The sequence below is a fragment of the Trichomonas vaginalis genome, chromosome I (genome assembly GCF_026262505.1).
Source record: "Trichomonas vaginalis G3 chromosome I, whole genome shotgun sequence".
Taxonomy (NCBI): domain Eukaryota; phylum Parabasalia; order Trichomonadida; family Trichomonadidae; genus Trichomonas; species Trichomonas vaginalis.
The window spans coordinates 18282521-18296619 of record NC_067203.1 but is presented as its reverse complement, the minus strand read 5'-3'; the positions used below and the strand labels follow the sequence as shown (position 1 = coordinate 18296619).

At 30.0% G+C, this 14099-nt stretch overlaps 6 protein-coding genes across 6 annotated transcripts, besides 1 other annotated feature; 2 read left to right on the top strand and 4 right to left on the bottom strand.

Annotated features, from left to right (window-relative positions):
* Positions 1 to 79: 79 nt before the first annotated feature.
* Positions 80 to 1357, top strand: TVAGG3_1006590 (zinc ion binding; the record flags this gene model as incomplete). The annotated part of the gene is made up of 1 exon (XM_001310677.1): positions 151 to 1287. The coding sequence occupies one exon, from the start codon at positions 151 to 153 to the stop codon at positions 1285 to 1287; it is 1137 nt and encodes a 378-aa protein (XP_001310678.1).
* Positions 1358 to 2725: 1368 nt separating this feature from the next.
* TVAGG3_1006580 (uncharacterized protein) lies at positions 2726 to 3713 on the bottom strand (the record flags this gene model as incomplete). Its single annotated transcript, XM_001310678.1, has 1 exon — positions 2779 to 3594. The coding sequence occupies one exon, from the start codon at positions 3592 to 3594 to the stop codon at positions 2779 to 2781; it is 816 nt and encodes a 271-aa protein (XP_001310679.1).
* A 401-nt stretch (positions 3714 to 4114) lies between these two features.
* Positions 4115 to 4974, bottom strand: TVAGG3_1006570 (ribonuclease inhibitor domain-containing protein; the record flags this gene model as incomplete). Its single annotated transcript, XM_001310679.1, has 1 exon — positions 4193 to 4780. One exon carries the CDS (start codon positions 4778 to 4780, stop codon positions 4193 to 4195), a length of 588 nt encoding a protein of 195 aa, XP_001310680.1.
* Positions 4975 to 5114: 140 nt separating this feature from the next.
* On the bottom strand, positions 5115 to 5705 carry TVAGG3_1006560 (ribonuclease inhibitor domain-containing protein; the record flags this gene model as incomplete). The annotated part of the gene is made up of 1 exon (XM_001310680.1): positions 5115 to 5705. The coding sequence occupies one exon, from the start codon at positions 5703 to 5705 to the stop codon at positions 5115 to 5117; it is 591 nt and encodes a 196-aa protein (XP_001310681.1).
* A 165-nt stretch (positions 5706 to 5870) lies between these two features.
* On the top strand, positions 5871 to 7029 carry TVAGG3_1006550 (uncharacterized protein; the record flags this gene model as incomplete). The annotated part of the gene is made up of 1 exon (XM_001310681.1): positions 5881 to 6990. The coding sequence occupies one exon, from the start codon at positions 5881 to 5883 to the stop codon at positions 6988 to 6990; it is 1110 nt and encodes a 369-aa protein (XP_001310682.1).
* Positions 7030 to 7372: 343 nt separating this feature from the next.
* On the bottom strand, positions 7373 to 9658 carry TVAGG3_1006540 (uncharacterized protein; the record flags this gene model as incomplete). The annotated part of the gene is made up of 1 exon (XM_001310682.1): positions 7373 to 9553. The coding sequence occupies one exon, from the start codon at positions 9551 to 9553 to the stop codon at positions 7373 to 7375; it is 2181 nt and encodes a 726-aa protein (XP_001310683.1).
* A 2751-nt stretch (positions 9659 to 12409) lies between these two features.
* Positions 12410 to 13192: a mobile genetic element.
* The last annotated feature ends 907 nt before the right edge of the window (positions 13193 to 14099 follow it).

Here is a 14099-nt window from a genome sequence, read left to right as displayed (position 1 = left end):
ACACTCTTTCAATTGCAATCATACTGGTGAAAATTATTGTCGATCGTTCACTCTATTTAAATATGAATTTCGAATATTTAAAAATTGTTCCGTTGTCTATTCAATTTTGAAAGGATTAATCTATATTACACGGAGTGATTTTTAGTCAAAATGACTGAGCAAACGTATGTAGAATTCACACTCCAAAACGAAGAAAATTTACAGCCAGTAGAAGGCAAAACATATGTTTCTAATTACAGGTACAATGCAGAAAACAACACATATTGGCAAAACATCGGATGTGATAAAATCGAATTCCAAAATAACATTTTTAAGATTAAAAAACTCATCTGGGTTTGTATCTTGGAGTGGACAGAACCTTTGCCACTTCATCAACGCTCCGTACGCGTTTTTGCTTTTCAAGCCGGTGTTAAGGCACCTTACGTCCTTACTTTTGCAGATACTGCATCTCGTGATAGCTTCGTAGATTCATTAAACAAAATTATTGATCAACTTAAAGCAACAAGTAGAATGCTGATCGATGTTCCAGCGACATACTACTCAGATGTCGAGAAAGAAGGCATTCGCGGAGTTTTCAATGCTACAAAAGATGGAATTATATACATGACTCCTAAAAATATCCAGCTCTCAGCTTTACTTATCAATATGATTGCTTACAGGCAAATTAATCCCGAACCAGTTGGCGAAGATACAATCAAAATGATGAATATTACATCAAGCACTAAAAAAGGATTCCCAATTACTATACAATTTGATTCAAAACGCGATATGATTTTAAGCCAGCTTCAAAACCTTATTAATGAAACAAATACCAATATTGACATTAATAATGAAGATCCAGTTTCTTTAAAGGCCCAAGATGAAAGTTCTGAAGATAATCATCAGGATGGCGAAGCAGGAGAGGATACTTTCACTGAATTTCCATCATTTGTACTTGAAACAAAGAGTGGAGAAAGCGAAGAAGAGATTTTATTTAATGAAGAAGCAAAACTCTATATTATTTCAAAAGATCAATGGCTTTTCCTTGGTGCAGGTGAATTTCATATCGATTATTCTCAGAACCGTTACAGAATTGTAATGAGACGTGGTCCATCAAAGATTATCTCAATTAATCAGTGGATTACGAAAGAACTTCGCCCGCAAATGCTAGCGAACTGTTTCTTCCAGTTCCTTGGGCATGTTAACCAGCTTGAAAAGCCAATGCCAGTTCTTGTTAAATTTAATTCGATCGAAAGTCTTGAAATTGTTGATTTCCTTGTCAATACAGCAATTAATGCTGCAGAATAAAATTTCATATTATTTGTTTATCTTTAATGCCTTGAATTAATCAAAAATGATAAAAATTAGAATTTTGCCAAATTAATTGTACTTTTAATGTGATATGTAAGTTTATGTAATTATTATTTTAAGGTTCATTTGCACCCTTCACATAATTCATTTGAATATAATTAAGATATATCAAATAAATGCATATAGCTTGTATGGATTACCCTATACAAATTTCTGAATTTTGTCAAACGCCATCATCTGCTGCAATTTGGATTTGATAAGACTAAAAATTGAAAATATTATATTTTATTTCTTTATTCTTATATGCAGAAATTGGCACTTTTAATTAGCCTATGAGTATTATATAGCACCCAAAGTTGAATAAGTTATTTAAACAAAAAAAGTTAATATTATTCAAGCAGCTCGATTTGCATAATGAACTTGCTATCAATTCTTCACATATAACCCGGGTTTGTAAAGACATCATATTGTTCTCGACTTTATTGCTAAAAACACAATTATTTGTTTGCATCGATCTAAAAAATGTTTCAGGAAGATCAAAAGTGCAATCAGTGGCACATAAAGTCGATGATGAATGATAGTTTGCATAACCAGTTACAATCTTTTTATTTCCAAAGACGAAAATGTGGTGGAAATTCGAAATACTAGTGGATAATCTAAAACTTCCAAAAATTGCAGTTGAAGAAGAATCATACAAAAGATTTCCGAACTCAGCATTAGGCGGGCTGCTGCTTTCTGACATAAATATTGCTGAACTTCCCGAACTATTTGAGCTTTGAAAATATCTTAAAATATTATTTGCTGGAACGCTAAAAGTAAAGAATGCCCCAGATGTATATGCATTTGAAGTTGTAACACTATACGTAGAATTTATGTTTTTAAACGAAAAGTATTGAAATGACCCAGCCCAAAGTGCATGCTCAATTTGCTGAGCCTGAGTACACGAAATTAAAGAATAGTTAAGAATTGTGCATTGCGATCCTATAACATCTGCTGTTCTTGATGCAGAATTTTGGATAAAGCAATTTTTATTTAAATATAGGTTACCTTTTAAGAAAAAGGCAGCTCCACCATGCTCTGAGCATGAACATTTTACAAAAAGACAATTGACAACAGTTTGATCGATTTCAATCTCAATTCTAATTGCGCCTCCACGCTGAGTGCCATATAGACCTACAAAAACAGATCTTTCAACATAGAATCTTGCTGTAGGCAAAAAACTCTCTCTTAAATATGATACTCTGGGAACCAATTAATTTAATATGCAATTGACTGATGTCATTTTTGAATGTGAAATGAAATCAGTACATATCATTTTGAATTAAAGCATACTCCATATTGTATAACTAAGACATTTCGTTTCTAGCAAATATTGAATAGAATTATCATACAATATTATATAGTTATGGTTTAACAAATAGGAAGATTTCCATATAAACAATTGAATTTTATGAAAAACAGAACAAAACAAAAAATAATATACAAAATTTATCTATTTTGGTTCATATACGCCGCATTTTGGACTTGCATCTGTTGTATTGGTTGAACTGGTTGCAATGGAGTCATCCTCATTAGTTGTTCATCAGGATCGAAGTCGTCATCGCTTGAAGAGCCGCAAATCTTGAATAAATGATCGTGAATTTCATTTTCACCCATCACCCATAGATTTTCTTCGCATTCCGCATCTGTAGGTGGATCTTTGATAAAGTTTGGAAATTCTCCAAGTTGTTCCTTGATTAAGCCGAGCAGTGGCTTTACATCACGAACATCTGGGAAGAACGGATGTACTCTCTTTGATGGATCTTCTTCCATAGGCTTTTCTTGCAATTCTGAAGTTTTTGTTGTAGTTTCTTGTTTAGTTTTGCGCGGAATGATACAAAATGCTGTAAGAATGCCTGCTCTTTGTTCTCTTGATGCTTCATATTGAGCAAAGAAGCCATTTGCGTGCTTCACAATATCATTACAGATTGGAGAAGTTCGAGAACCAATGTATGGTAATGGAGATGGGTTATGAGCTATGTCTGTAATTAAATCAGCTAATGCTTTTGATGATGCGATGTTATCCAAATATTTTCGTTCGATTTTTGGTGCAGAAAGTAATTCAACTGAGCATGGAACATCTGTTGCACTACTTGGTAATGAATTTCTTGAAGGATCTAAGTAATCAAAATAAGAAAATCCCATTTCAAGTGCTGCGAGCTCTGTTAATAAACGACGCTTTCTCTCTATAAGTTGTAAGTTCTCTTGCTTGGGTTGTTCTGTTATTAATTGCGATGTTGGAATTTGAAAGCCAGGTTGCGTCATATCGCAAAAGTGACAGATTTTATATTACATAACTTACAGAAATAGAGACTAACAATGAGGGAAGTAAATCCTCTGGTACGATAAAAACAATGTAAGATGTCATACAATAGGTTTTAGCTGGATATGAGCAATTTTAAGATTATATCAAAAAAAGATATGCAAACCTTAAGATTTAACAAGGAAATGAATAGGTACATTACAGTATATTTTTAAGTTTATATTAACATCTTAAGCATGGATCATAAAAAGAAAGATTTGGAAAAATAATATTAAAAAAATCTTCATAAAACTCCCTATATTATCTGAATCCACTGACAAATAAAGGAAGATTATGTCAATAATAGTCTTTCATATGATTTCTTGCTAATTTAAGAGATAATTGACATTTTAAATGAATCCTGATATTTACCTACTTTTTATGAAAGAACATATACTTTGCCAGTATTATTTCTTTAAATATGTCTATAATTGGATGATTATATCTATAGATAACTAAAAAGAATAGAGATATTTACAATAAGGCATTCTTAAAATGTAAATTTGAAGCTGTATAACTTAATGCGAAATGATTTTTATCACAATGAATTAAAATATTTTATTAGACAAATATTATAACAAGTAAAGGCATAGAGAGCCTGAAAAATGAAATAGGAACATGGCGTGCCGAAGGTAAAAAGCATTTCATGAATATTCCGCATTCATCAGTAAAAACAAGATTTGAGTAATTTGCAAAACTATCATATGGGTAGAGTGGATGGACATAAATTATAGGAGCAGAGGAACCTGTAAACCATACTCCATTTATTTTTGCCATCCCGCAATAAATCACTTTTTCAATTTTAGATTCCATAAAAACATGCCAACTTGATGATGCTATTTTGCTAGGGAGTCTTATTATCTTCATTTTAGTCTTTGCAAATACGCCCTGTCCAAATGTAAGGGCAGTATCATTTCTTTCTTCGAAAGTAACACTTTCCAAATTCGGAATATATCCGAAGCAATCATATCCTAGATATATAATTGTACTAGGGAAATAAATGGTTTTTAGGCGAGGATGATAAGTAAATGCACTATCACCAACGTGTGTGATAGGAATCTGATTAAAGCTATAAGGAATTCTTAAATTTACACAAAGTTTAGTTGGATCAGCATTTAAAGCTTTACCTAATTCGCCAGTACCTAGCATATAATAGGTATCTTTTAGGGTGTACACTAAATTATCACACATGGTTAGTTAGATATATTCATTATTGAATAAAAAAATTATGGATTTTGGCCGACCATTTAAAAATCTCAATTGAATATTATTATCGGGTCAATATGAATGATGATCATCTCATGCTCTTATATACAATGAAAAAGCATTTACTTACAATAAGCAATAGATTGTTGACTATTAAACTTCTGTTTGATCTTAATAAATAGTTATGCATTATAATTCTTAACAGATTCTGAATGTGATTGTTCATGCCTTAGGCATAAAGATGAGAAACTATGTGAGCATTGATCTTTTAGTATTATTAGCTGAGAAAAATAATAAGCTGCATTGAAAATGGAATTCTAATGAATAAACAAGACATATGAGGCATTGAATAATAAACACTCTTCATATATACTCCACACTCATTTGTAAATGTCAAATTCGAATCTCGACCAAAGCTATCATATGGATAAAGGGAATGGGCATAAATCAAAGGAGGTCGAATATCAGAAAACCAACTTGCATTCACAAAATCCATCCCGCAATAAATAATTTTCTCAATATTTGACCAACCAAAAACATGAGGATCTACAGATAATATTATGCTAGGAAGTCTAACTATCTTTATATTAAATCCAGCAAATATGCCTTGTCCGAATATGAGAGCTGTATTGGATCTTTCTTCAAAAATAGTGCTTTCCAAAGATGGAATATAGCCGAAACAATCATAGCCGAGATATTCTATAGTATTAGGAATGTAAAGAGTTTTTAGGCGAGTATGATATCTAAAGGCAGAATCGCCAACTTGTTTTATAAGAATACCATCTTTCTTATAAGGAATAATTAAATTCTCACAAAGCAGATTTGGGTCAGCATTATGCTTATCACCTCTTATGCCAGTACCAAGCATATAGTAATTATCTTGTAGTGAGTATTTTAATTCATCGCACAGTTACTCTACAAATTTATACAAATTGAAAAATAAAAAGTGGCAACGAATAATTTTATTCATGCATTATATTATTTTTATGAATCAATGCTTCAAATAGATTATTTATGATTGCGAGGAAAAGCTCAAATTTGTGATGTCAACAAAAGAATTCGTTGAGTTACAAAAGTCAAACTTAAAACTTCAAGAGCATGTAATCAGGCAATATTCAGAATACAAAGATGAATTAAATGCGCTTCAGAAAGAAAATCACGAGCTAAAGAAGTTATTACAATTGGAAAAGCAAAAAGGAGCGGAAATTTTCCAACAATTCTCCGAAAGAATACATAAAATGGAGCAAGATTTAGAAGAAATCAACTATTCTCCTCCAGTTTCACCTCAAAATTACGTTACTACAAATACCCGCCCTTTAAGTCGTTCAAGGCAACTATTTGAGCAACTAGAGGAAGAAGGTAAGAAACTTGAAGAAGAAACACGACGAGTTTTTGAATTTTGTCGAAAACCCGTTGAATTTTATATTCCATCAACAGCTCCTGCACCTCCGCCACCAACACAAACAATTCCACAACAAACATATCAATTTATACCTATTCAAGTACCACAATATACTACAATTCCAAAGCCTTCACCAAATCCACCATCTTCTATATCTTCTCCTGTTCCAACATCACCGAAAACATCTTCAACATCAAATACTCCGCAATTTGTACCTAATGTTAATGGATTTAATCAAGAAATCGAGCAATTACAGCAATCTCCAATCGGATCTCCACGTGGAAACTCCCCATCCAATAAACAGAAGAAACCAATGACACCTAATGACTCTCAAATCCCTTCTGTTGACTCTCCTCCTGCAAACCAGAGTAATAATAAAATTAGTGACGTAAATTTCGGTCCAAGCTCAGATTCAGAGGAAGATGATGACGATATTGGTACATTAGTAACTCAAAACCAAGAAATACCATCATCAGCATTCGACAAAATGAACATTGATCCAAAGAAAAACTCTGCTGCAGTCACTGGAAGTTCAGACACAAGAGCTGCGAGTGATTTCAAACCAGCTTCAGAAACTCTTCCGATTCAACCAGTTAAAACAGCTCCAAAAGTGCCAAAAGAATCTCCTCCTCCTTCTGTCAAACCTATTGATCCATTGGGTGGATTTGGAAGTGAAGAAGAAAGTGAGTTGGATATTGAATTCCCATCTGCTGGTTTTGATGATGGAAATGCAAACAATGATTTATGGTAATTAACTTTATTTTTTATTTTTGTGTAGATTAAAAGTTGTGTTTTGTTATAATTAACTTATCTTTGTATCATAATTAGGAAAATTCTGATATATATCACATTGTATTTACGGATAAAATTAGCATTACAATGTATTATAACATCAAAACGAGTGTAAGTATATTAAATTATATTTTTACCTTTATATATCATTTATGTTTATTATATTCGGTAATAAACGGTTCACAGAAAAATATAAAATAAAGTTTATTATTTTTAAACAGATTTGCTTATATGTATTCATTTCAAGTTGAGAGATGGGAATATTTGAGATCTTTTGCGCAATTTCATAATTAAATAATAGTTATCTCCAGTGGAAAACTAATTATGATAAAAAAATAGTTTTATTTAGTAAGATGTTTCCAGAAAAGATGTGTAGAAGGATAACGTAAATATTTATGATTTAAATAATTCTTCGAAACATGTGCAATATGACATGAAACCATAAGTCTTCGTGGAATTCCGGAAGAAACAATCATTTTAAGATAATCTGTGGATGTGTTCTCAATAATAAGAGGACATCGAATGGATTTGCAATCATGGAATGCATCAATCTCAACATCTGAAACTGAAAGTGGGAAATTGATGTATTTCAGATTAAGACATTTGTTGAATGAATGATCTTCAATAACAGAAACACTATCTGATTCAATATTGATTTTCTCAATGTTGTTACTCGAATTGAATGAATAACTACAGATAACACTGCAGTTAATGTTGAGTTCTTTGTCTTTTGATTCACTCAAATGAAAAATAAGTTCCCATTTAGTATTGTTTTTGTAGTATAAAGTATTATCAATACATCTGTATTTATCTGATGAAAAATTACTGATATTTGTAAGAGATTTGCATTCTGAAATAGAATTAATTGAAAAACTATCAAGTGAGTTTGTTTCACTGAATATAATTGATTTTAATTTCTTACAATGTAGAAATGAATATTTGGAAATAATTTTAAAAGATTGTGGAATTTTAATACATAATAATGAAGAACAATTCTCAAATGATTTATATCCAATGGATTCTGATCCTTCTCGAATTGTAACTTCTACTAATTTAGTACATCCATAAAAACAATAATTAGGAATATTTAAAATATTATTAACATTCTTTAATTTAATGCAATTCTCAAATGCATTAGTCATTATAATCAAAGTTGGTGATGAAAATGTAAAATTTTCTAAATTAATGCAATCTTTAAATGATGACATTCCTAATGTTTGTAATTTAGGAAATGAATAACGAAATGATATTAGATTTGAACAATTTCTAAATGCATCTTTTCCTATATAAGTGATTTGAGAATCTTCTGTGAAATTAAAATACAGAATTTTAGAATTTTCAAATGCTTTATCTTCTATTTTTGTAACATTTTTAGGAATTTCAATATTACCAGAGTCGTATCCCCAATATTCATAAATTACGGTTTGATTAAAATCCATAATCAAGCAATATGGTGTAATAATAAGATTTGGTTTATTTAGATATGAAATTGAAACATTTGTATTTCTTCTAATTGATATTGAAGAAAATAGAGTTTTGCAAGTGAATGACAAACTGACTTTTGGCATAGAATTTGTAACAAAACTAGATCCGCCAACAGTCATTGTTGAATTAGGGAATATAATTAGTTCAAGATTTCTACAAAAATCAAATGCCTGCATACCAAAGTAATCTATTGGACCTAAAAAAGTAACATTTATCAAATTATTACAACCAAAGAAAGCAGTACCTTCAATTCTTTTCACATTTGCTGGAACAATAATTGTTTTAATAGATGAAAAATAAAAGCATTCCTCTCTAATAGTTGTAACTGTATCTGGAATTTCATATCCTGTTTTGTTACAAATAAAAAATACAATACTTTTATTTTTCGAATAAATAACATAATCTTTAACTGTTAAGTAGTTACTACTAGGATGAACCAAAATATTTGTTAATTTTCCATCTGAAAATGCTTCTCCATGAATTTTAGAAACTTTTTCTGGAATTTGAAACGAAGTAATTGCAGCTTGAGTAAATACTTTATCTTCTAATGAAGTTAAATTTGATCCTTCTTCAAAAGTAACATTTTGTAGTTTATCACAGCCAGAAAATGCTTGTCTACCTATTATTTTAACTGATGCAGGTATGTTAATACTGGTCACTTGATAATTACCTTGAAATGCATTGTTTCCTATTTCAAGGAGTCCTTCTGGTAAAAGTATCTGAGTGACACTACCGCAGCGACTAAATGCATAAGAAGATATTTTTGTAAGTTTAGTGCACGATGATAGATTTATAATAGTAAGATATCTACATTCTTGAAAACTATAACTTCCAATTGTTGTTAAGTTAGGATTTTCTTCAAATGAGAAGGAAACTAAAGTGTCAAGCCGGAAAAAGCATTTATCTTGGATGATTTCGCATGTAGATGATATTCTGAGGTCATGTGATGTATCGTTAACTTTTGTAAGGTTTTTTCCGTCACTTGAATAACAATTTTTGTCAATATCTTTGTAAGTTAGTAATAAAAACGTAATCATAATGAATCACTCAGACACACATTTTTCTTTCGCCTTGGTTTATGATAATGATTTGAGACTAAAATAGAAATCAACACGAATTTTTCACAAAAAAAACATACTTCCCTTTTCTCTCTCAATTTTACTTCCTCTATTTCACATTTTTCATTCATGCAAAATCTCTCAATATTTGACGGGAAAGCATTTAGTTCATAATCGTAAAGATTTTATTGTTGAAGGCATGAAAAGTGGCGTACAATCCCGGACTATTTGCAAAAAAGTGACAACTACACCAGGGTTTAGGGTTGTTAAAAATATCAAAAATTAGCGTTTTGAAGACACCATGGTGTCTTATAATTTTCCCTTCCTTATTGGCGTGTAGAAATAAATGCGCCAATAGATTGAAGAATAAGAATTGTTTTTCTCTTAATGAACTTTAATCCTTTTGATATAAGAATATTAAAAACATTAATATAATTTCGATTTCGGAAATTAAATTTCCAAATTTTTTGTCGATTTCGGAAATAACAGGATCCCGCATCCAACACGCAACAACAAAACACAAAACACACTTTTTGGTTCTTTCATCGTTTTAATCGTAATTTATGTAATACATGATTTGGATAAATTTTACAAAAATAGAACCTATATTATATTCTTTTCAAAGATTCTTGCAAATCATCAAAAATAATTGTATTTTAAAAAACGATCAAATTATCCTTTCTTTATTTTAAACTTAAATTAGTTTTTATGATTGACTAAAGCTATCATATTTATTCATCATTAAATAAACAAAAAAATAATATTTGAGAGTTATTTCAAAAAAAAACACATTGAATTTATTAATTTGTCTCAATTTCAGTATTATAAATTTTTATAATTTCAATATTTTGAAATACACTTTTTAATATTTCAATATTTATGATATTTCAATGTATTAAGTGGTCTCAAATTGAGCTTCTCAAATATAAGTTGGCCTATTCAAATAATAAAATTAAATAATATTTAAAATAATAAATAAAAGTGATTGAGGTCATAGCAAAACGGCTGTTTCAGTCATTAATTCTTAAAAATAAAAGGGTAAAAACTAAATACAATGGGTAAAATTCAATAGTGTCTGTGCTATCGTTCAATTTGAAGGTGTCTTTTGAAACCGCAAGACACATTGAATTTTTGAATAGTGTATTATGGTTTGACAGACACCAATGAAAAAAATAAAATGATATTTATTTTAAATATATAAGATCCTTATATAAAATATAAATATTTTATCGTTTTATTTTCTTGTTTTAGAAATGTTTTTTATTGAAAAATCAATAAAACTAACTCCAAAATAAAATTTTTGATTGAAAGACACTATGATGACACCAGGCAAATCTTCCAAGACACCTATCGTCGGGAATCTAACAACCCTACCAGGGTTCATACTGCTTGCTGTATTTCATATATTATCCCTCTATCTCTAGAAAGAGGGATAATATATGAGATATTAAGAGCAGAAACCATGCAGTAGTGCTCTACTCAATTCGTTGGCTTGAGTTGGAATCTAAATTTCCAACTCAAATCGCCAAATTGAGAGAGTATTAGCCTATGGTTGGTCCAAGATATTATCTTGGACCGTAATTCGTGTCTTTACTCTCTACTTTTCCTTACTATGTCGTTATCTCTTGTGTAAATACAACAATTGGCACAAGATTCAACGACAAAGCAAGGATAATGGAAGCAAAAGACAGCATAAAATGATTCTGTTATCTTATTCTGCTCTTATCTTTTGTTTAAATACAAAACTTCGGCCGAATTATTGAAATTATTTAGTGGAAGTTCTGTCTAAAAACTATATAATGGAAAGCATAACAAGCCATACATTAAGAATGTACTACTTACAGTGATATATATTGTTTTATTCAGTTGTAAAAAGAAAAAAAATATAATTTTATTTTTCATATTCAAATTTTAAAAAAGAAAAAAATAAACCTGATAAGAATAAAACCTAGATGCACAGATACCCTTTAAACAATCTATAGCCACTAGACCAAAGAATCCATTGAATATAATGTTTTTCATTTCATATTTGATAATTTTCTATCCTTTTTAGGTGTCACCTTTTTGCAAATAGTCCCGCACTCATTTTGACAAGCATATTAAGGTTTTTTTTTGTCCGATTGAGTTGAATTAAGTTTGGTGATCTATAGTGTGAAGATATATATTTACTACATTCCTTTAGGCCAAAAAAATCAAATTTGATCAAATATGATTTCGGACCTCAGGTGGCCTGCTTGCCCGAAGGGCAAGCAGGCCACCTTCTGCCAAATAAATATATATATATTAATTATATGATATGATCTAATTCAAACTCTCTGAAGTTTTTCGAAAATTATATCCTCATTTGTTCGGAAAAGGATATGTGATGAATTCTGATTCTGAATGTATTGTAATATCCAAACATTAAGTTTTCCGTGAGTTTTGATGATAATTAAATAATAAATTTTTTGAAAAATTGAATTTTTTACTATTTGGTTGGCGCAAAGCGCCAAACAAATAGTGAAGAATACTAATATATGTTTACTTAAAATATGATTAAAATTTCTGAACGAAAGATGGTAAATTAAGCCATAAAAATTATAAATATAGTATGCTAATTTACTGTAAATTCATAATGTCAAAAGTTACCGTGTTGTCCTCTATATATACACTGTCTTAATTCTATCGGCGCTTTGCTTCTTGTTGTCACAGTTCACAGAATTATCCTCTTCTACGAATATCTTAAGATCATCAAAAATTTACTAATTTTTATGAACGAAGAGCTTAATGTTTGTGATAAAACAACTAAGAAAGAGTTTTGTTATTAAAATTTCTTACATATAAGGGTTTCGTTTTGAGTAGGGGTAATTTTAGCTAAAAGTGACACACCCGTGAAGGGTGTGATTACCGATCGGTAATTTCGACAGTTTAGAATTTAAAATTTTTTATGGAACTGTTGCGAGTTTCATAAAGAATTTAAGGAATATAAGCAAAGATTTGAATCAAAATCTTAGACCTAAGCCGCTCGATTCGCTCGCGGCTTCCGCGAATTACAGATCAGCAAAGATTTGAATCAAAATCTTCGAACTAAGCCGATCGCTTCGCTCGCGGCTTTCTTTATTATTTTAAATTTGCATATTTCCATTAAAAGTTCATAAGGTAAAAAATTTCGTTTATTTTTACTAAGAAAAAAAAGGTTTTTGATAATAAATTTATTTTATTTCGAAAAAGTAGCAATAATCGTAAAAGGGTATTGATAGGCTTGCTAAAGTAACTAATTTTAGCTGTCAAATACTTTTGTATTTTGAAGTAAATTAGTATAAATTTGTTTTTACTTTTATTTCGAAAAAGTAGCAATAATCGTAAAAGGGTATTGATAGGCTTGCTAAAGTAACTAATTTTAGCTGTCAAATACTTTTGTATTTTGAAGTAAATTAGTATAAATTTGATATTATTTTAACTCCCTTTGAAAACCTCAATTTTCCATACAGAGGGAACGGGAATAGCATCCAATATTCCCTGAGAATGGTTGCGCATTCTCAGTTCCCTCTATATTTCGAACGAAGCTCTCATCGGTCTTTTTTTTTAATACTAAACGTTTTTTTCCCCTGTCACTTTTAGCTAAAATTTGGGTTTGCCGTTTCGTTTTGCTAAAATTGTCACTTTTATAGCATATTTGTTTTTGGATGTTTTGCGAAACCAAAAAAAAAAAAAAACTATGATATACAATGTGTGTGTAAAGAAAATACTTTATTTACTAGTTAAAAAATCATTTGGTATTGATCAAGTTATTTTTTCTGGATAAGATATTATATGGATAATTGGATAGAAAATACAATTATATAATCTTGTACCTGGTTTAATTAAGCTAATTGTCATCAGAAACTTGTAATTTTTATGAATTTCAGATTTTCTTTTCATTACTGCTTTTCTTAATAGGTCAAGTTCTTATTTACGTTATAAAGTATGATATTTCCAAATATCAAGTTATCATGTTTTTTGAGAAATTATGAGAAACAAACAAAAATGAAAAAGATAGGAATAGCAATGAATAGTGATGTGGGTATAGAAAATGTAAGAGATATGAATGCAAAGCAATCAGTATTTAGGATATTGACCATAGATTTCGAAAAAAAATGCTGCATATTGAGCGAAAACTATGATTATATTATAAGGCTGTCATTTAAAGCATAATGAAACTATTCCCTTTTCATTTTAATCGAATAAGATAGTAAAGATTTTTGAATTAGCTAGAAACTGATGAGATGTTTTCACAAATCAGATTTTTAATCTCTATAATGCATAATTCACTCAATATCTCAATTTTGATATTGCGAGATATTTTTGCTATCGGTTTCGCAATTTTGACACAATAGCAAGAGGGTTCTATAAGCATTATTATCAACGTAGAATCTGAATATCATATCAGAAAATGTCGCAAATCTGACATTTACCCGACCAAATAGCAAAAATAATTGAATACTTTTCGCAAAAACTTTAAAAATCGATAAAAATATGAAATATAGATATTAAAGAGACTTTTTAT